Here is a 21,491-nt window from a genome sequence, read left to right on the forward strand (position 1 = left end):
AATCCCATTTACAATTGCCGCAAAAACAGTAAGATACCTAGGAATAACCTAACCCAAAAGGTGAAAGACCTGTACCCAGAAAACCATAAAACACTGATGAAAGAAACTGAAGATGACACAAAGAAATGGAAAGACATTCCATGTTCCTGGATTGGAAGAAGAAATATTGTTAAATTGTCTACTGGTGCAGCCATTCTGGAAAACAGTATGGAGGTTCCTCAAAAAGTTAAAAAGAGAGGTACCCTATGACCCAGCAATCACACTACTAGGCATTTATCCATAGGATACAAAAACAGTGATTCAAAGGGGCACATGCACCCCAATGTTTACAGCAGCAATGTCCACAATAGCCAAACTATGGAAAGAACCCAGATGTCCATCCAGAGAGGAATGGATAAAGAAGAGGTGGTATATGGTATATATATACAATGGAATATTACTCAGCCATCAAAAAGAATGAACTCTTGCCATTTGCAATGACATGGATGGAACTAGAGGGTATTAGGCTAAGTAGAATAAGTCAGAGAAAGACAAATACCATATAATTTCACTCATATGTGGAATTTAAGAAACAAAACAGATGAACATAGGGGAAGGGAAGGAAAAATAAAAATAAGACGAAAACAGAGAGGGAGGCAAACCATAAGAGACTCTTAACTCTAGGGAACAACCTGAGGGTTGCTGGAGGGGAGGGGTAACTGGGTGATGGGCATAAAGGAGGCCACTTGAAGTAATGAGCACTGGGTGTTATATGCAACTGATGAATTACTAAATCCCACTCCTAAAATTAATAATATACTATACGTTAAATAAGCTGAATTTAAAATAAAAAATAATAAAATAGATAAAACGTCTATACTACCCAAAGTGATCTATACATTTAATGCAATCCCTATCAAAATACCACCAGCATTTCTCACAGAGCTAGAACAAACAATTCTAAAATTTGTATGGAGCCACAAAGGACCTTGAACAGCCACAGCAATCTTGAAAAAGAAAAGCAAAGCTGGAGGGCGCCTGGGTGGCTCAGTTGGTTAAGCGACTGCCTTCGGCTCAGGTCATGATCCTGGAGTCCCGGGATCGAGTCCCGCATCGGGCTCCCTGCTCAGCAGGGAGTCTGCTTCTCCCTCTGACCTTCCTCCTTCTCGTGCTCTCTGTCTCTCATTCTCTCTCTCTCAAATAAATAAATAAAATCTTAAAAAAAAAAAAATTAAAAAAAAAAAAAGGAAAGCAAAGCTGGAGGCATCACAACTCCAGACTTCAAGTTATAGTACAAAGCTGTAGGGTTCAAAGCAATATGACACTGGCACAAAAACGGACACATAGATCAGTGGAACAGAAGAGAAAACCCAGAAATGAACCCACAACTGTATGGTCAACTAATCTTTGACAAAGCAGGAAAGAATATCCAGTAGGGACAGACAGTCTCTTCAACAAATGGTGTTGGGAAAACTGGACAGCAACATGCAAAAGAATGAAACTGGACTATTTCCTTACACCATACACAGAAATAAATTCAAAATGGATTAAAGACCTAAATGTGAGATTTGACACCATAAGAATCCTAGAGGAGAGCACAGGCAGTAACCTCTTGACATTGGCCATAGCGACTTCTTTCTAGATCGGTCTCCTGAGGCAAGGGAACAAAAGCAAAAATAAACTATTGGGACTACATCAAAGTAAAAAGCTTCTGCACAGCAAAGGAAACAATCAACAAAACTAAAAGGCAAACTTCGGAATGGAAGAAGATATTTGCAAATGACACATCTGATAAAGGGTTAGTATCCAAAATGTAAAGAACTTATAAAACTCAACACCCAAAAAATGAATAATCAAATGGGCAGAAGATATGAGTAGACATTTTTCCAAAGACAACATACAGACACATGAAAATATGCTCAACATCACTTACTGGGGTAAAGGGAAATGCCAATCAAACCAATGGGATATCACTTCACACCTGGCAGGGTGGCTAAACTTAATAACACAGGAAACAACAGGTGTTGGCGAGGTTGTGGAGAAAGGGGAACCCTCTTGCACTGTTGGTAGGAATGCAAATTGGTGCAGCCACTGTGGAAAACAGTATGGCGTTTCCTCAAAAAGTTAAAACAGAATTACCCTACAATCCAGCAATTGCACTACTGGGTATTTACCCAAAGAATACAAAATACTAATTCAAAGGGATAAGGCATCCTGATGTTTAGCAGCATTATCTACAACAGCCAAATTATGGAAACAGCCCAAGTATCCATCGATGGATGAATGGATAAAGAAGATGTGGTATGTGTATACAATGGAATATTACTCAGCCAAAAAAAAGAATGAAATCTTGCCATTTGCAACCATGTGGATGGATCTAGAGAGTATAATGCCAAGCAAAATACATCCATCAGAGAAAGAAAAATGCCATATGATTTCACTCACATATAGGATTTAAGAAACAAAACAAGCAAAGGGGAGAAAAAGAGAGAGGCAAATCAAGAAAGACTTTTAGCTATAGAGAATGAAGTGGTGGTTATCGGGGGGTGGGGGGGGGTGGTGTGAAATAGATCATGGGGATTAAGGAGGGCACTTGTCGTGATGAGCACCGGGGGATGTTTGGAAGTGATAAATCACTAACTTGTATACCTGAAACTAATATTACACTGTGTGTTAACTAACTGGAATTTAATTAAAAACTTAAAAAGAAATAAATAATAAATAAATTGATCCTTCCAGTCGGTCTCCTCTAAACCCTGAGCTCCGTGAGGGGAAGGCTGGGTTTTTTACAACTCTGGCACCCCAGATCTCTGACACATCAGAAGCACTGAAAACTAAGTTTGCAGGATGAAAGAATGAGCAAGCGAGTAAGGGTTCCGCTGCAGTGCTACAGAACCCAATGACCCCACTAAAGAGAGTACAGCTAATGCATGCTGTTGATGCCCTGATCCAGAGACCACACAGCAGCAGTATTTCTTTGAGAGGAACGGAGAAAAGGGGAAGGCTCAAGCATTAGTCCCGTCCAAAGAACAAAAAAAGGCCCCAAAGTATCTCCTGGGGGACTGTTTCCAGAGCAACACAAAGGAGAAGTGAGGAAAGGTTCACTAACAGGTGGGGCGTGGACTATTATTCCAAGTTGGGACCCGAACTCTAAATCCCACCGTTGCTTCCAAGGTAGCCCCACTGGTCCTCTGCATCCTGCTCAACACACATTACTATTTTAGTCTTCTAACTAATTGCTCTTTTCTGCTCAGTTGTAACCTCCTGGAAAGCAGGGGTCATTTGCTCACCAGGGAGTCCCTATAGCACTTGGCACCATGTACGCAAAAACGTATGACCCATGAATGAAGGAATGAATGAATGAAATAAAACTCAATCATCAAAGCCTCCCATCTGGCTTATAACAGTACAGAGTTACAGGTGGGGCCAGATTTCACTCTGGGGTGGACAAAGGACTGGCCCCTGACCTAATAAGGAACATAGAAGAGCCCTGTTTAATAGGGTGGTCATGACTGTTCCGTGGCTACCTTCCAACTGGGATGCTGAGGCTACACACTTGGCCTTGAATAGCTTCTCCATCATGGCCTCTAGGTTCTGGAGGCATTTCTGTGGTCTCAGCTGTCCCCAGCCTTGCTCCCAACCTCTGCCTTGGCTTTCAAAGGCCTCACTGACTGCCTGCCTCGGTGCGACCACTCCACGTGATGCTGGTGTCATGCCCCCAGGCAGGCCCCCCATTATCTTAAATCAAAGTGCTGGGCAGCTGCCCTCAGGTTGCCATCCAGGAACCAAAGCACAGTGGAGAAGGTGGCCCTGGGAGGAATTTGTATGTCTCCCCATTTATCACACTAAAAGGCTACATTTCAAATTCCATCAATGAGGTCAAATATCAAGATAGAGAGCGGTGCCTTTGCTTTCCAGAAATGGCACTACCCTCTGAAGCGAGTAGATTTGGGGCATTTAATTTGCCAACCAAGTGACATTCCCTCCCGGAAGGCTGGCACCTGCCAGAGCACAGCAAAGGGAGGGAAGCAGGAGAAGCGAAAAACTCCACATGATTACCACAAGGATAGATAAAAAGAAACCATAAATTCTACTTGATGAATGAAGTCTCTCGGGAAACCCTGCAGTGTCCTGTATGCGAGACAGGTGCTTATGTCTAGGCACCTCAAACCCGAATCTACTTCTCACGTTTTTCCTTTTATCAGGGTAATAACAATCACTATAATTATGCATTCAAGATACCAGCCCTATGCAAACTATAGTGTTTCACTCGGGGTGAAGCATTCTGCAGTTTGCATAAACAACAGGCCTGTAGCATCATGCTGCTGGATGATTTGGGGAACGTGCATCTATGAGATAATCACAGTGCCATAAAACCACAGGGTGCCCTAAATAGTAGCTAAAAAAATATGTTTACCAGCTTAAGGATGACCCTCTCCCTCCGGTTCTTTCTTACCTCTAGCTTAGTTTCACATTCTAAGTCACCTCCCCATCAAGAGAAGAACCATTTGTCCTAACCTATAGAATGAGGGCTCTGGGAAAAGACAAGAAATCAGATATTCATCAAACATTCCACTTTTGATGGACTGATAGCAACTTTCCCAGAATGTTGTGTTGAGAAGGATTCTGAACTCCTACCGGGGTCTGCGAGAAAATGCCTGCCCCTGGGACTAGACGGGGAACGGCCAGCCTTAGATTTAGCAGATACACCAACCTTCCCTTTGGCCATTTAACCATAGTTGAACCAGGTTGAAATGGGTACTGAAATGTCTCCCCAACTCCCCCCCTCTGTACCCAGCCAAACTCAAATACATCCCCACGAGGTCCCGTTAAAATTTCACTTGCTCATTTCTGCGTGCCTTGGCATTGTTTCCTTCTGCTCAGGAAAAATAAACACCCCCTTGTTCAAACATGTAAAGTAATCAAATGTGTAAATTCTACGTCTGCCTCTATTCTGGTACTTCCGATGCTGACCAGGGGAATCTGCCTCCACATTCATCTCCATATCCCTATTCTTATCCCAGTGCCTGGTCCACAGTAGGGGCCCGGCAAATATTTGTTGGATTCATGTTCCATGTGAACAAATTCCATCATCATCTTCATCTCACCCGGAGAGTTTTAAAAACTAATAAGGGGTATGGATATGTTTCCACAAAGGGGAGATTTCCAACAAGCTCATTCCAGAGTAGGAGGGCGCTCCCCCTCTAAGAACCAGGCTCCGCAGCTCAGAGGGAGGCATGGAAATTAACAAAGTGGAGAACCACAGGAGAAACTTCACACCTCACCTGTTATGCAAACTCTTCCATCTACAACTCTTCCTCCTACCTCTGTGAACTTGTGTGTTTCATCCACTTTTGAAGGTTAAATCTGACCTTTTGTGGTAGGAAGATAACTTTGAGGTGGTATTTCCCAAACTTTATTCATGGTCTGAACTGCTTTCTGAAGCTCTGTGGTATCAAAGTACCACCTTATTTACTTACTGGTTCTTTAAACTATTATTATTATTTGCTAGTCTCTTAAGCACCAACTTCTAATGAATCCTGGATCTGATATGTCAGCCACACTTTTTTTGAATAGCACTTAAATGCTGACATAATTTGAAAGGTTTCATGTTGTCCCATGTGCCTCCTAAAGTCATCTGGCCGGCCTCGGGTCTTGCAGTCCCGGAGTGTCCAAATCAGGGCCCTAATGGATTGCTCCACAAACACAGATACAACAACATAGTGAGCTGTGCCTTCTCCAGGGCTGTCCTCACCAGGGATTCAAACCCAAGTCTCTCTTGGGCAGAAGTCAACACTATCTGGGAAGCAGTAGGATGCAGCAGTTATGGGATTTGGAGTCAGGGCTGCATCTGAACTCTGGATCCCACTTAGTGGCTGCGACCCTAAGCGATTTCTCCATGTTCTCTGAGCCTCAGTTTCTCTGTGCATAATATGGGGATAATGACAATACCCACCTCACATGGGGTGCTGTGGGGATTAAACAAGAAAATGTCTGAGGCATCATGGGCACTCACTAAATCACCAATGCTGATATTATTATTATTTAAAGATTTATTTATTTATTTTAGAGAAAGAACATCGGCATGTGAGTGGGGGGAAGGGCAGAGGGAGAGGGAGAATTCTCAAGCAGACTCCCCACTGAGGCTCGATCCCAGGACCCTGAGATCATGACCTGAGCCGAAATCAAGAGTCAGATGCTCAACCGACTGAGCCACCCAGGTGCCCCGGATGCTGATATTATTATCAATACCCATTCATTCAACAAATGCATACAAAGTGTCCATTGAATTCTCACTAAGAAACTAGTGCTGAGAAAGACTGGCAGGACCCTCACAAAGTAAGAGTGGTGGCGAAGACATTCTAGGGAATAAGACAGATGGACAACAACTTAGAAGGCAGCTGGAGATCAGGCAAGGTGAGCCCTGGGGAGCCACCATCGGGGAGCTGGGAGCCAACATAAGCCCCCAACCCTGCCCAGGACACAGGATCAGGGTAGAGTCCCAAGAGGGGGTTTTGGCACATGGTTAGACTGCCATACTTGGGATCGGACTATTTAATAGAACCTGGCATATCCCAGCCAAATAATAATAATGAAAGTGATAAACAAGGATAAGAAAGACAATAATATTAACTCAGTGCAGACTATTAGCTCCCAGCAGGCTGGACCTCAGCCACTGTGCCGGGGCCCTCTGGGCAGCTCCTCTAGAAGAACCCCTGGTCTTGTCATCCATCTAGGATAAAGAGAAAGTAGTAAGGAGAGAAGGAAATCGCTTTCCCCCTGTGGCTCTGAATACTTACCTGATGGTCAAGAGCAAAAGGCAAACAGGTGGCAACACCAGCCTTCTAAGACCATCTAATTTCATAGACTCTAGAAAAATCCACTGGGACCAAAATACCTGCCCCATCCCCAGTCTTAGTGCCTGAGCCTTCCTTTGATCCTTGAAAGTGCTACAATCTCAAAGAGATCCTCCCTCCCCCAAAATACAATTTTAATGTATTAAATAAATACATTGGCCCTGCAATTCCACTTTGAAGGATGCCTCTTAGAGAAACCCTTATACCTATGCACAAGGAAATATGTATAAGAATTTCTACTGCAACTCCAGTTACAATAGTAAAGGCGTGGAAGCAACCAAGATGTCCATCAAAAGGAGAATCATGCCATAAACAATGGCATGTCCATACAATGGAATATTATACAGCAGATGAAAGTAAATGACTAGAAACTATGTGTGTATCACATGAATAGATTCCAAAAATGTTGAGTGAAGAAAAGCAAGTAACAATGATATATCCATATTTATATACCAGTTATGAGAAAAGTTTAAAGTCTACAAAACAACACCGACCCATACACAGGAAGGACATGCTCTGAAGTGGGTTTGTAGCTGCCTCTGGGAAGAAGTAGCAGAAATGGGCGTGAGTTTTCAGGGGGATCTTCAACCTCACCTGTTAGTTGTTGCTGTTGTTGTTGTTGGGGAAAAAACAGCAAAGCAAATAGGAAAAAACGTTCACATGCATTCATTCTGAGTAGCGGGACCTAAATGTCCATTCTATTAGTCATTGCATTTTTCTATATACTTTATAATTTCTCAGAAAATTACACCCCTCAGGGGACAACCCCTGAGGACTATTACAGTGAGGTAAGGGTCTGAGAACCACAAAAGAAGAGATACTGCATGCCTTTGTGATAACCAGCTGTTTTCTGGCAGAGCCTGCCTGCCCACTGCTTCTAGAAGAAGATCAGGAGGTCTGAGGGTCTGTCAAGGGCTAGCACATCATCATAATAGCAGTGATATTAATAAGAGCCAGTGCTTACTTTGCACAATGCTAAGCTCTTTACAAATAGTATCTTATACATGAAAAAAGAGAGAACACCTGCCTTCAGATAGAGATTCCACATCTTCTTGTGCCAGAAAATAAGGCAATGCTCAAAGAAAGACAAGAACATGTCTAAAGGATGCAGGAACCAGCTTGAAGGGGCTTCTGCTGGCCACATGGAAGGCAACTGAGCATCAGAATAAACAGAGACAGTAAGGGACTATAACCTACTGAATTAAGTAGGAATCCATGAGGCCACATGGATATAAACAAAGAAAGAAGAAGGGGAAGTTTTTTCCTTTCAGTAGAAAGCCGACTAGCAAATATGGAAGAAATGATGGAATTAGAAATGACCATTTGGAAACCATCACAATTAATACTTGATTCAGGCAAGAATCATCAGTGGATGTTAAAATCAGTGGCAGAATTTTGAGGAGTAACAAAATATTTACATGGTTTCCAAGTATCTCCCCATTAGATACATACTAACTTCAATGGGTAAAATAGTTAACTATACAGTACAGAAATGGGCAGAAACCATCTCCACCAAATGATCATAATTAGCAATACCAGTAATTGGCCAAATCAACATGTATTTCCTGCTCTGATCACTTCTCTGCTAAAATTGTATAACCTGATTCTAGTCATAAAGAAACATCAGACAAACCCAAATTGAGAGATGGTCTATAAAATAGAGCATGTGCCAGGGGCACTTCCTCATCAAAGGAAACTAAGGGGTCATGATAACGTGATTCACCACATGATCTGCATTTTTCTTTTGCGTTGGGACAATTGAAACCTGAATAAAGTTACACAACTAGGAAGTGAAGTCAGGATGCAAACCCAGGCCATCTGGCTCCAGAGTCCATGCCCTTACCTGTCCCATCCTCCAGTGTCCCCATGGATTTTGGGTGAGAACGAGCTGCAACTCTGGTGCTTAGTCTGAATGAGCTTGGACAAAGCATGTTCCCTCTTAAAGCCTATTTCTTCACTTGCAAAATGGGATTAAATAAAATAAACCATGCAAAGTACCAGCATACAGTAAGTGTTCAATAAGTGATGGCTATCATGCATATTATTAGAGTTATCATTCAATCAATAAACCTTTCATTTAGTGGAAATGTAATGTGTATTGAGCTTAACGCAACCATATTAATGATTACCTGTTTTAGTTTGGGTTCCCCCAAAATCAGACCCTAAGAGAAATTTTGGGGGTGCAAGCAGTATATTTGGGAGGTGATCCCAGGAAGTATGATGAAGTGGAGAGGTGTGCCATCATGGGGCTGACCCCATGGGCTCGGTCCCTCTAGGGACCCCCCAAGAAAGTGTATAGAACAGGAGACAAAGGCAGGTGCCAGATAAGAAAAACTTCTCCACATATAATCAGATCAAATCTCACCGGAATAATATCTTCAGTTATTCCTTGTAAATAACAAGGTACTTCTGGCAAAATACTGTGCTACCCAGCTTACAGCACACCTGACCACAACAGTTTCTGACAAAATAAGCACACTGCTGAGCTAATTTTTCATGCTGGAACTTCAGAGCTGTTATGTCAGTAGGAATGTAGTGATGAACGATGTCTCACTGGTGTTTTTATAAGCCTCTGGGGCAAATACAAGGAGATGGTTTTGATGCTATTTAGAAAGCCAGACTTATTTTAAATGGGTCTCTTTGGACACATCATAGGACTGACAGATTCAGCAGCTTGAGGGGAAGGATGAGGTCTCAATGAGGGTAGGAGCCTATTCTTGCTCTAGACCTAGGAAAGGGGGCCTGGAATCTGGGAGAGGGGGCACTAGGTCAATAGCTGGCCAGGAAGATGGGGCTGTGGATAAAACTTTCTTATGCAAAGTAGTAACAATACTTTAAAAAATTGATAAGCATAGATTTTACTGGAAATATTTATAAATTATATTATATATAATATACATATTATAAGGCGCCTGGGTGGCTCAGTCGTTAAGCGTCTGCCTTCGGCTCAGGTCATGGTCCCAGGGTCCTGGGATTGAGTCCCACATCGGGCTCCCTGCTCGGCGGGAAGCCTGCTTCTCCCCCTCCCACTCCCCCTGCTTGTGTTCCTGCTCTCGCTATCTCTCTGTCAAATAAATAAATAAAATCTTTAAAATATATATATATATATATAAATATTATATAGTAGTATATAGATTACAAAAGATCTCATTAAAGACCTCACCAATTCAAAATAAAGAAATTCAGTGTGAATTGGTGACAAATCCACCTTATAAGATTTTTAAAGAGAAGCTATGGAAAAGAGTGAACACCACTTTTCGTCTTCTGCAAATGGGAATTTGACCTTGGCCTGATTCTCTAGGTCTGATCCTCTGAACACCCCTAAAGTGGAAACGTCAACTGTTTAGTAGACTGCATTGCTCGTGGTAGAACTGCCTCTGGTTGGCAGACTGCATATGGACTGGAGTTCTCACCATGAAACTGAAATACCTCAGGAGGGATCCACAGCCTTGGGGACCCCTAAGCTGCATGACTGTTATAACTACGCATGTCCCTTGCAGGGCCCCTGGGAGCTACGTGGATGGAGCTGTTACAAGAGCGACTGCCCCTAAGTCAGTCGCTCCCATACCTCCTTAACAGGGGTCTCATCACCTTGCTCTTGAAATGTCACTTGGAGGTGGGGGAAAGGAAAAGTAGCCCCTGAGGACCCACAGAAAAGATACCTGAGGCTACCCCACATTCTCCAAGCTCAATCTAATGCCAAGTGTGACCTATAGTAATCTTGTGTGTCTGAATGCTTAATTAGACCTAAAAGGTGAGCATGGCAGAAGCCTTCCTTTTTAATGAATATACTATTATATACAAACTAATCACTCCACTCGTGCCCTTACAAATCCATTAGAGTCTGTTGTAATAATCAGCACAATGATCTATAGGTATGTGTCAGTGAGTATGAGTACTTGTAATCAGTTTTCTAAGACAAACAAAAAGATCCCTCCTGAAATCTTAAGCGCATAATTCAGCTGTTGAGCAAAGCCTGCTCATACTGGCTACAAATGATACAGCCCAGGCCATGGACAGATTCTGCATTCGCTGGAACCAGAATGAGGATGAGTGTGGGTCTCCTTCAGCCTGGTTGCCTTGCTCGCTGGCCACCTGAGGGTTTTCACGCACTCCCCCAGAAGAGCAGGGCTGCAATGTGTCATACCTAAACAACACAGAGGTCTGAGAGCAGAGGCGTGCACAAAGGCACCTTCCAGGTGTACTTCGGGAAAATAGAAGAATTTCTAAAAGCAATAAAGTGTGAGAACATTGTAAATGGAATATTCATGTTTATGCAGGACTGACAAAGTCACGTCACATTAGTAAATGTATAGAGTGTGGTTCTGATTATGAAGAAAGTAAACTAAATATATTATATATGCCCTATGCAAGGATTCCCAGCAAAGGATTCCTGCAGTTCTAGCCTCTCTCTATGGCAAGGGGAAGGGAGACTTTGACCTTGTATGGCTTACACTTTATATTGCTTGTATTTTCAAAATAAAGATGTGTCTGGAAATGACTTCTCTTATGAAAACAAAATTGTAATTGAAAATCACCTTTAAAAAAGATTTGCAAAAAAGGGAGAGGGTTCACAATGAAATTCCTCTTGAATACTGAGCTTCTCCCATGCATTTAAAATGGGATCCATGGGGCACCTGGGTGGCTCAGTCGTTAAGCGGCTACCTTTGGCTCAGGTCATGATCCCAGGGTCCTGGGATCGAGCCCCTCACTGGGCTCCCTGCTCAGCGGGAAGCCTGCTTCTCCCTCTCCCACTCTCCCTGCTTGTGTTCCCTCTCTCACTGTCTCTCTCTCTCTGTCAAATAAATAAATAAAATCTTTAAAAAATAAACAAATAAATAAATAAACAAGTAAATAAATAAAATGGGATCCGTTTTCAGAAATCCAGCTTACCCTTTCGGATGCTCTGACAAGAGAAAGCAGGTGATTTGTGTCACAGGAGGGCAGACAGATGGATGAATGTGAAGACGTACCACTCCTAATGCACCTAAGAATTGTTAGGTTTTTCCTTTTTCCAATACCATGACCATGGAATCCCTGGACTGAAGGTAAGGTGACCAGAAACCCTGAGATTGCATGGACTTAATTTTCCAAATGGCTGAAAATAAGGAATCGATGCCAACTGATCCATGTAAGTGTGGCCACAGAGCCAGAGGGAGAAAGACTGGTAAGAACACTGCAGAGACTCTTGATAACCCCCAACGTCTAAGTCTATAACTGTATCTACAGGATTGTATCCATAGAGCCATGTCAGTGTTTTTCAACCTTTTTCTCAGTATGATCCTTTACGGAAACGTTCTGGATCTTTGTTCTAATTGTCACCCCTAATGAAATTTTGATACCACAATTACACCATATATCTGTTTATGTAAGTGGCTCTTTGGAGGGCCACAAACTATTGTAATATCAGGTGGGGTTTTTCTGTTTTTAGTTTTTTGGTTTTTTGCCTTCCTCCACCAAGAACTGATTTTTTGGTCCCCTGGGGATGATTTCAGCTCTGTTGAGAAAACACTCTGTGTGTTTGTTATGTGTATATACATTCTATACACACACATACACATACATACATAGAAAACAAAGGACCAGCATATACTTTCCCCTTTCTTCATCAGTTTCCTGTGTTGTCTCAATCTCCACAATAATCACATATTACTTTTACCCGGGGTGGGGGGGGAGGCTTTCCCCCCACGTGTATGTATGTGTGTATATGTGTGCATTTTAATAATGCCATGTAAGTAAAACCACACACTTAAATGCAAAAAAAAAAAAAGGAAAGGAAAGGAAAAGAAGAAAGTAAATAGGACTTTGAGAATGAATACTAGTCATAGTAGTTCTCATATTTTCCAGGATCCCACGGCTCCCAATGGAGGTGAGAGATGTGCTATGGCTAATATTTTCTTTTCTTGCCATGCTTTCTTCTAGAAATGCCCATGGTATACTATAAGGGACAGGCTTGGAACCCAAATAGACCATCTGATACACACCACCATAGGTATGCCGAGGGTAAAGGTCTAAAACCTAGCCTTCCTCCAACCTGAAACCTACCAGGTCTTGGGGCTTGAAAACGCATAAGAATCAATGGTCTTGAAAGACTCAGATCTGTTCAGAAAGTCCTGTGACTTCTGAAACTCTGCTTTATCCATTAAAGGGAAATAAAGGTAGACTTAGGACAGCCAAGTTGGTAACAAAGAACCATGCCCAGCAAGGGTACAGGGTTGAAGGAGAGAAGAAATCAGATATGAAACCAGAATGAGGTGAGTAATTCAGGATAAAGGGCTGGCTTCTCAAACCTTCTCACCTAATCCCTGATGGGGTTTATTCTAACATCAAAGCCGTCCAGAGTAGAAAGGGCCCCCAGAGTAAGAATAACACACACACACACACACACAAATATGTGTGTGTGTGTTTCATAAAACAACTCTAATAGTTAGCCTCACTACATGCAACACATCCCAACATCTAGCCTAGGCTATTCTATTTCATTTCCTTAATGCTGGTTGCAGCTCATTAAAATGGTGCCGCCATCCACAAATGGGTCATGACCACGGATTCAATAGCACACACGTATTCCAACCCCTCTGGTTCACAGATGAGAAAACTAAGACTCAGATTAAACCCAAGGTCACAAGGCTACTCCCTTGCAGAACTGGGACTAGCTCAGACCAAGGCAAATATTGGCTCTTCTCAGTCTACTTACTGGAACTCAACTGAACTAATGTGTCTCTGAAAACCCTTCCCTAATTTGATTGAATCTCTTCCCCTGCTCCCCCTGCCCATACAGTCCAAAGTGCCATTGTCTCTGTCGTGGACTTTTTTTTAATTCCCAAAGGCCAGGTACCTTAAAATCCCTGTGGATCTAATGACTGAGTCCAAGGCCAAGTGGTCACACTGCATCTCGACACCAAGAACCTGACCACTCTGCTGCTTCCATGCCATGAATCTCAGCATCCTGTGAAGTGAGCCAGGAGAAGTACCTTCTTCAAGGAAGTGGTGAACTTGCTAAATTGGACAGAAGAACCCTGATGGACAAAGCTGAACTTGGCCTAAATCCTGATAGACAATTTCTAAAACAGCTGATGGTAGACGAGTCAATTTGGAAGGCCTTGAAAAAGTAGGTGATTCAACCTTATCCAGACAAAGTAAATCCCTCAGGGGTCTGGGGAAAGGCTCACATTAAAAGTGTGATACTGGCATAAAAATAGACACATAGGCCGATGGAACAGAATCAAAGGCCCAGAAATAAACCCAAGTATATATGGTCAACTAATATTTGACAAGGGAACCAAGAACACTCAAAGAGGAAGGATAATGTCTTCAATAAATGGCACTGGAAAACTGAATATTCACAAGCAAAAGAATAGAACTGGATCCCTACCTTATACCATTCACAAAAATTAACTCAAAATGAATTAAAGATTTAAACTTAACTCCTGAAAGCATAACTCTGAGAAGAAACCATAGGGGAAAAGCTCCTTGGTGACTTCTTGGGATATGATACCAAAAGTACAAGCAACAGAAGCAAAAATCAACAGATGGAATGATACCAAACTAAAAAGCTTCTGCACAGCAAAAAAGAAAAGAAAAAGCAATCTATGGAACAGGAGAAAATATTTGCCAATCTGATAAGGCATTAATATCCAAATTATATAAGAAACTCTTACAACTCAATAGCAAAAAGTCATCATCATCTGATTTTTAAATAGGCAGAGAACCTGAATAGACATTTTTTCCAAAGAAGACATACAAATGGCCAACAGATCCATGAAAAGCTGCTCAACATCACTCATCATCAGGGACATGCAAATCAAAACCACAATGAGACATCACCTCACTCCCATCAGAATGGGTATTATCAAAAAGACAAGAGATGATAAGTTCTGGTAGGGATGTGAAGAAAAGGGAACCCTCGTGTACCACTGGTGGGAATGTAAATTGGTGCAACAACTATGGAAAACAGTATGGAGGTTCCTCAAAAAAATTAAAATAGAACTACCCTATGATCCAGCCATTCTACTTCTGGGTATAGACACAGAGGAGATGAAGTTGCCATCTAGAAGAGACATCTGCATCCCCTTGTTCACTGCAGCATTATTCATAGTAGCCAACACATGGAAGCAACCTAAGTGTCTGTCGACAGATGAATGGATAAAGAAAATGTTACACACACACTTACACACGCAATGGAATATTATTCAGCCATAAAAAGGAAGGAAATCTTGCCATTTGCAACAACATAGATGGACCTTGAGGGGCATTATGCTGAGTGAAATCGGTCAGACAGAGAAAGACAAATACTGCATGACCTCACTTATATGTAGAATCTAAAAACATCAAACAGAAACGGAGAATCAAATGTGGTTGCCTGGGGTTGGGGGCTGAGGGAAATGGGGAGATGTTGGCTAAAAGATGAAAACTTCTAGTTATAAGATGAGTAAGTTTCGGGGACCTGTGCACAGCCTAGTGACTATAGTTAACAACACTGTATTATATACTTGGAAGTTGCTAAGAGAATAAATCTTAAATATGCTCACCACAAAAAAAAAAATCATGTGAGGTGATGGAGGTGTTAACTAACCTTATTGTGGTAATCATTTTGCAATACCTCTGTGTGTTAAATCATCATCTTGCACACCTTAAATGTACATAATATTCTATGTCGATAAAGCTAGAGAAAGCCCCTAAAGGTCAGCCTCTCTCACTTCACCCCTTCCTTATAGAGCAAAGATCATGTGTCCGTAGAGCCTTCTTTCAAGTTCCACAACTCCTGGGGGTCAGCACAGGGAGGGGTGAGGGAGATGCGCAGTTGGGAGAAACCACAGCCTCAGACCATGAGTGACCATCATATGTGATCATGCCTTCCACCTTGAAGACCTTCCCAGTGCCTTATAAGGGAGAATCATTCTCTATAGCACAGCTTCTGACAGAGCAAACTATAGCCTCGGGCACCAAACTCAGCCAGGCCCCTATTTTTTTTTTTTTACAAATAAAGTTTTATTGGAACATCACCATGTCCATTCATTTACCTGTTGTCCACAGCTGCTTCTGCTCCATTGGGAGAGGTGCAGACCACATGGCCCGCCAAACCTAAAATATTCACTATCTGGCCCTCTATGGGAAAAGTTTGCCAACCCCTAGCTTTCCTGCCTAACTCTTTGTTGTTGTTGTAAATCTGGGTACCTCGTATAAGTGAATTCATACATAACAAGTGGATCCTTTTGTGATTGGCTTCTTCTACTTGGCGTACTGTTTTTGAGATTCATCCACGTTGAAGCATGTGTCAGAATTTCATTCCTGTTGACGGCTGAATAATATCTCACTGGCTAGAGTGGGCACATTGTGTTTATCCTTCCATCCACCGACGGACACTGGGCTGTTTCCACTTTGGAGCTGCTGTGAAGAGTTCTGCCTCCTAATTCTTGAGTCTCCTCCTGCATCACTTGCCTTGGTCCCTCAGCCATAGAGGACTTCTGTCACCCTCTGTCAATTCCTCAGATGTATGGTGCCCCCTTCCACCCCTCAGCCGGATACTCCCCATGCCCTCCACTTCTACCCCTTCACCCTCTTAACCCCTCCTTAGCCTTCAGTCTAAACATCACTTCGGGGAACTCTCTGAGACCAGGCTCTCCCTAGTTCCCCCACTCACCTCCCTGCCAGCTCAAACTCGATCAGCCCCATCTGGTCATAAGCTCTGATGGTGCCCTGCCCTGCATCTTTAGAACCTCTAACACTGTTTGTAATTACTGGACACAGTCTTATAATATTTATGTGTGGTTATTTGATTAATCTCAGACTTCACGAGACCAAGGCTATATCTTTGCTTCCCACTATACCCCCATTGACTAGCCCAGAGCCGAGAACAAACCACATTTCATCAGTTCTAAGACAGACATATTTTTTACGTTTATCTCAGGATGCAACTTACAATCGATGTCTTAGATCCACCTGCATAGGCTGATGAGAGCTCACAAGATGCTGGCTCAAACAGTGAAGACCCTTGCAGGGAGGTGTCACCCTGAACCCCCCGAGGGGGTGACTGACAGCAACAGGAGGGGTCAGGTGTGAGTCCCAGTGGCTTCTGGGACCGTGTCACAAAAGTAACAGATGACAGCCACATGGGCTCTCTATTGCTTGAGACAGGAGGAAGGGAGTAGGTCTGAGATTGGGGCAGGCCCCCTGAGTCCTTCCACATACCTACCCAGGACAGAGAGCCAGCTCTGGATAAATGCCTGAGTCAAAGGTAAATGGGTACAACTATGGGGGTGAGGGTCTGAAAATCCCTGAGAGCTTCTGCAATGTCACAGGAAGCCAAAGTGAAGATCAGGTTCAGCCAGGGCCTCTGCACTTTGTTTCCTACAGGAGCCTGGGCCAGACACTCTGTCTCTGGCTGGCCTCAGCCCCCCATATGGGCCTTCACGTGCTAGAAATGCAATGGAACTCTCCCCATTGCTCCCCCACATCCTAGCTGCAGGGATCCCAGAGCAGGGGTCCAGGGCTCTGACACACAACAGCTGCCAAACTCAGACCCCTTATTGGTGTCTCCTAGTGAGATTATAAATTATCATTTTATGTTCTATGCCTTCGTGGCAATTTTGTTCAAGTGTAAATATTTAAAACATGCTACCCACTTTTGGAAGCCTGTTTAGCATTTCTTCCATTTTCAATACACTGAGAGCCTCAAAAGAATACAAGGGACCTGGGCCACCGTCAGCCTCCAAGGGGCCCTGCAGAGAGCTTCCCCGTCCCTCCTGCAGGCCAATATGTAGTTGCAGATGCTGTGTCACCCTCTACTGGCAGCAAGATCCCCCCCAAACCAGAGCCAGGCACACATTGCACCCCACTTTGATGATGTTCCCCCCTGGACACCTACAGGCCCACCCTAAGCTTCTGTGTGAAGTCCTTTGCTCTGATAGTCTAGTTCCCCACTCTCTGACCCACTCCCAACCCCAAGCAGACCCGGACATGCCTTTTCATTATAAACACTAGCGTGTTCCCCCACATGCTGCCCAGTACGGCCCCATGGGCCATTGCACACTTAGAGTGCAGGGAGTCTGAATTGAGATGAGCTGGATTCCAAAGCCTTCATAAGGAAAAAAGAATGCAAAATATTTCAGTGTTAATATTTTATATCGATTCTATGTTGCAATGGTAATATTTTGCCATATTGGGTTAAATGACACATATTAGAAAAATATCACTTGTTTCTTTTCACTGTCTTTAATGCAATACTAGAAAATGTAAGGTTAGGTATGCAGCTCACAGCCTCTTTCTACAGGCAGCGCTAAGATAGAGTCGGCAGGAGCAAGCTTTCCCTGCCCAAGGGCCTGCTGGCAAATATTTTCGGTTTTGCAGGCTGGACCCAACTCAGCCGTGGGGCAGGAAAGCAGCCACGGACAATGAACATGGGAGTGAACCTGACTGCGTTGCAAGAAATGCAGATTTGGCCCCTAGGCGATAGTTTACTGAGTCCTGCTTTAGAGAATCTATCTCATAAAATTTCCAATTCTGGAAAGTGCTATTCATTTTCTCATTGGCCTTCCGTGAAAAGCCACCTCTCATTCAACTGAAGAAAGAAAACACAAGTGCATTCGAGGCTCCCCTAACCCGGGGTGGTCCTGGGGCCACGAAGCAGCCCCTGACCGCCCCCAGGGCTCAGCGGCCCCAGGGCACCCGCCAAACACACTTACTTGGGTGTGTGGGCCTCATCCACACGGTGACCCAGCTGGAATTCATGGGACTTGCTTCGATGCAGGGCCGTGAAACCTGGAATCAAGTGGATCAGCTTCCGGGAAGACGGCGGTGGGGTCCCCGGGGGCTTCAGCTTGTTCTTCCTCCTCATGGGTGGTGTACCAGGTGGGGTCACGGTGGTGACGATATTGGGGGTGCGCGGCGGGGTGCGGACGGCGTGCCGCTGCCGGGGCGACGGGGGCAGGGAACGGTGGCCTGACTCCAGTGGCGGCGGCGGGCACAGACCCGGGTAGGCATCCACGGTGAGCCTGTCCACATGCGTGTACACGGGGGCCCCGGGCGAGGGGCCAGCGTGAGAGTAGTGTTGGATGCACTTGGTCTGGACCCTGGGGCTCTGGGAGAGGTGTGTGCGGACCCACGGGCTGGGCTCCGGGGGGCACACAGGGTTGTTCTCCTTCCCTGTCTCCGTGGTGGGCCACTGGATGGTCCAGTCTTGTTTGGAAAGGTTGCCTCCTAAGTTGGAACAAAGGAGCAGAGAGACAACAGATAAGCCACGACAAAGCACCTTACAGTGTATGCACATTACAGCAAATATATCTTACAGCATATTCACATTGCATCCTATTCATGCCGTACCGTGCATGCCTATTCATACACCTTAGGCACCTTGCAGCATATGCACATTACATCCTATACACGCCGCGCTGTGTATGCACATTACACCTTAGGCACCTTACAGCACATACTCCTTACCGCTCTGCACCTTACAGCATATGCACATTATATCCTATACATGCTGCACTGTGTATGCACATTACACCTTAGGCACCTTACAGCACATACTCCTTACCGCTCTGCACCTTACAGCATATGCACATTACATCCTATACACGCCACACTGTGTATGCACATTACACCTTAGGCACCTTACAGCATATACTCCTTACCGCTCTGCACCTTACAGCATATGCACAATACATCCTATACATGCTGCGCTGTGTATGCACATTACACCTTAGGCACCTTACAGCATATGCACATTACATCCTATACATGCTGCACTGTGTATGCACATTACACCTTAGGCACCTTACAGCACATACTCCTTACCGCTCTGCCCCTTACAGCATATGCACATTACATCCTATACACGCCGCGCTGTGTATGCACATTACACCTTAGGCACCTTACAGCACATACTCCTTACCGCTCTGCCCCTTACAGCATATGCACATTACATCCTATACACGCCGCGCTGTGTATGCACATTACACCTTAGGCACCTTACAGCACATACTCCTTACCGCTCTGCCCCTTACAGCATATGCACATTACATCCTATACATGCTGCACTGTGTATGCACATTACACCTTAGGCACCTTACAGCACATACTCCTTACCGCTCTGCCCCTTACAGCATATGCACATTACATCCTATACATGCTGCACTGTGTATGCACATTACACCTTAGGCACCTTACAGCACATACTCCTTACCGCTCTGCCCCTTACAGCATATGCACATTACATCCTATACATGCTGCACTGTGTATGCACATTACACCTTAGGCACCTTACAGCACATACTCCTTACCGCTCTGCACCTTACAGCAGATGCACATTACATCCTATACACGCCGCACTGTGTATGCACATTACACCTTAGGCACCTTACAGCATATACTCCTTACCGCTCTGCACCTTCCAGCATATGCACATTATATCCTATACATGCTGCACTGTGTATGCACATTACACCTTAGGCACCTTACAGCATATGCACATTACATCCTATACACGCCGCACTGTGTATGCACATTACACCTTAGGCACCTTACAGCATATACTCCTTACCGCTCTGCACCTTACAGCATATGCACATTACATCCTATACATGCTGCACTGTGTATGCACATTACACCTTAGGCACCTTACAGCACATACTCCTTACCGCTCTGCACCTTACAGCATATGCACATTACATCCTATACACGCCGCGCTGTGTATGCACATTACACCTTAGGCACCTTACAGCACATACTCCTTACCGCTCTGCACCTTACAGCATATGCACATTATATCCTATACACGCCGCACTGTGTATGCACATTACACCTTAGGCACCTTACAGCATATACTCCTTACTGCTCTGCACCTTACAGCATATGCACATTACATCCTATACACGCCGCGCTGTGTATGCACATTACACCTTAGGCACCTTACAGCACATACTCCTTACCGCTCTGCACCTTACAGCATATGCACATTACATCCTATACACGCCGCGCTGTGTATGCACATTACACCTTAGGCACCTTACAGCACATACTCCTTACCGCTCTGCACCTTACAGCATATGCACATTACATCCTATACATGCTGCGCTGTGTGTGCACATTACACCTTAGGCACCTTACAGCATATGCACATTACATCCTATACACGCTGCGCTATGCATGCACATTACACCTTAAACATCTTACAGCATATACTCCTTACCGCTCTGCACCTTACATCATATGCACATTACATCCTATACACGCTGCGCTGCGCATGCACATTACACCATGTGCCCACTACACTGCATAGTCATTTACATAAATTCATCTCCCCTTGGCCCCTCCAAAAAGAGAATGAATCCCTTTGGTGACCCTCTCACCATAATCCCCATTCAGCAGCCTTGCCCCCCACTCCCCTGTGGTTGTGGAGCCCACAATTCAAATGTCCAGAAAAGCAAAGGAGTTAATTCTCACCTTTTGAGCTTCCAAGGATCCTACTTCCAGCAGTTTCTAGGTGATTTAAAGGATTTTCAAGGATAACCTTTCCCTTACAAAGCAATTTTACTGCTAGCCGCTATATGAGATACATGAATTCTGCAGAAGTCAAGTTTGCCCCCGGTCACTCCCTGACCACTTATTCAGCCACTGCATACTTCTCCCAGATCTGCTGTCGCTGTGGGCTCAGGC

The 21,491-nt window shown here is 44.1% G+C and overlaps 1 protein-coding gene across 1 annotated transcript in view; it reads right to left on the minus strand.

Moving 5' to 3' along the window:
• The window catches only part of KSR2 (kinase suppressor of ras 2), a 467,494-nt gene that overhangs the window by 241,662 nt on the left and 204,341 nt on the right, over positions 1–21,491 (minus strand). The window contains exon 9 of the mRNA XM_064577689.1: positions 18,521–19,034. Coding sequence (XP_064433759.1) covers positions 18,521–19,034 — 514 coding nt within the window. The remainder of the gene's footprint in view (positions 1–18,520; positions 19,035–21,491) is intronic.

Source organism: Mirounga angustirostris, unplaced genomic scaffold, assembly GCF_029215605.1.
Source record: "Mirounga angustirostris isolate CCGP_5_RB_7025 unplaced genomic scaffold, mMirAng1.0.hap1 SCAF_14, whole genome shotgun sequence".
NCBI lineage: Eukaryota > Metazoa > Chordata > Mammalia > Carnivora > Phocidae > Mirounga > Mirounga angustirostris.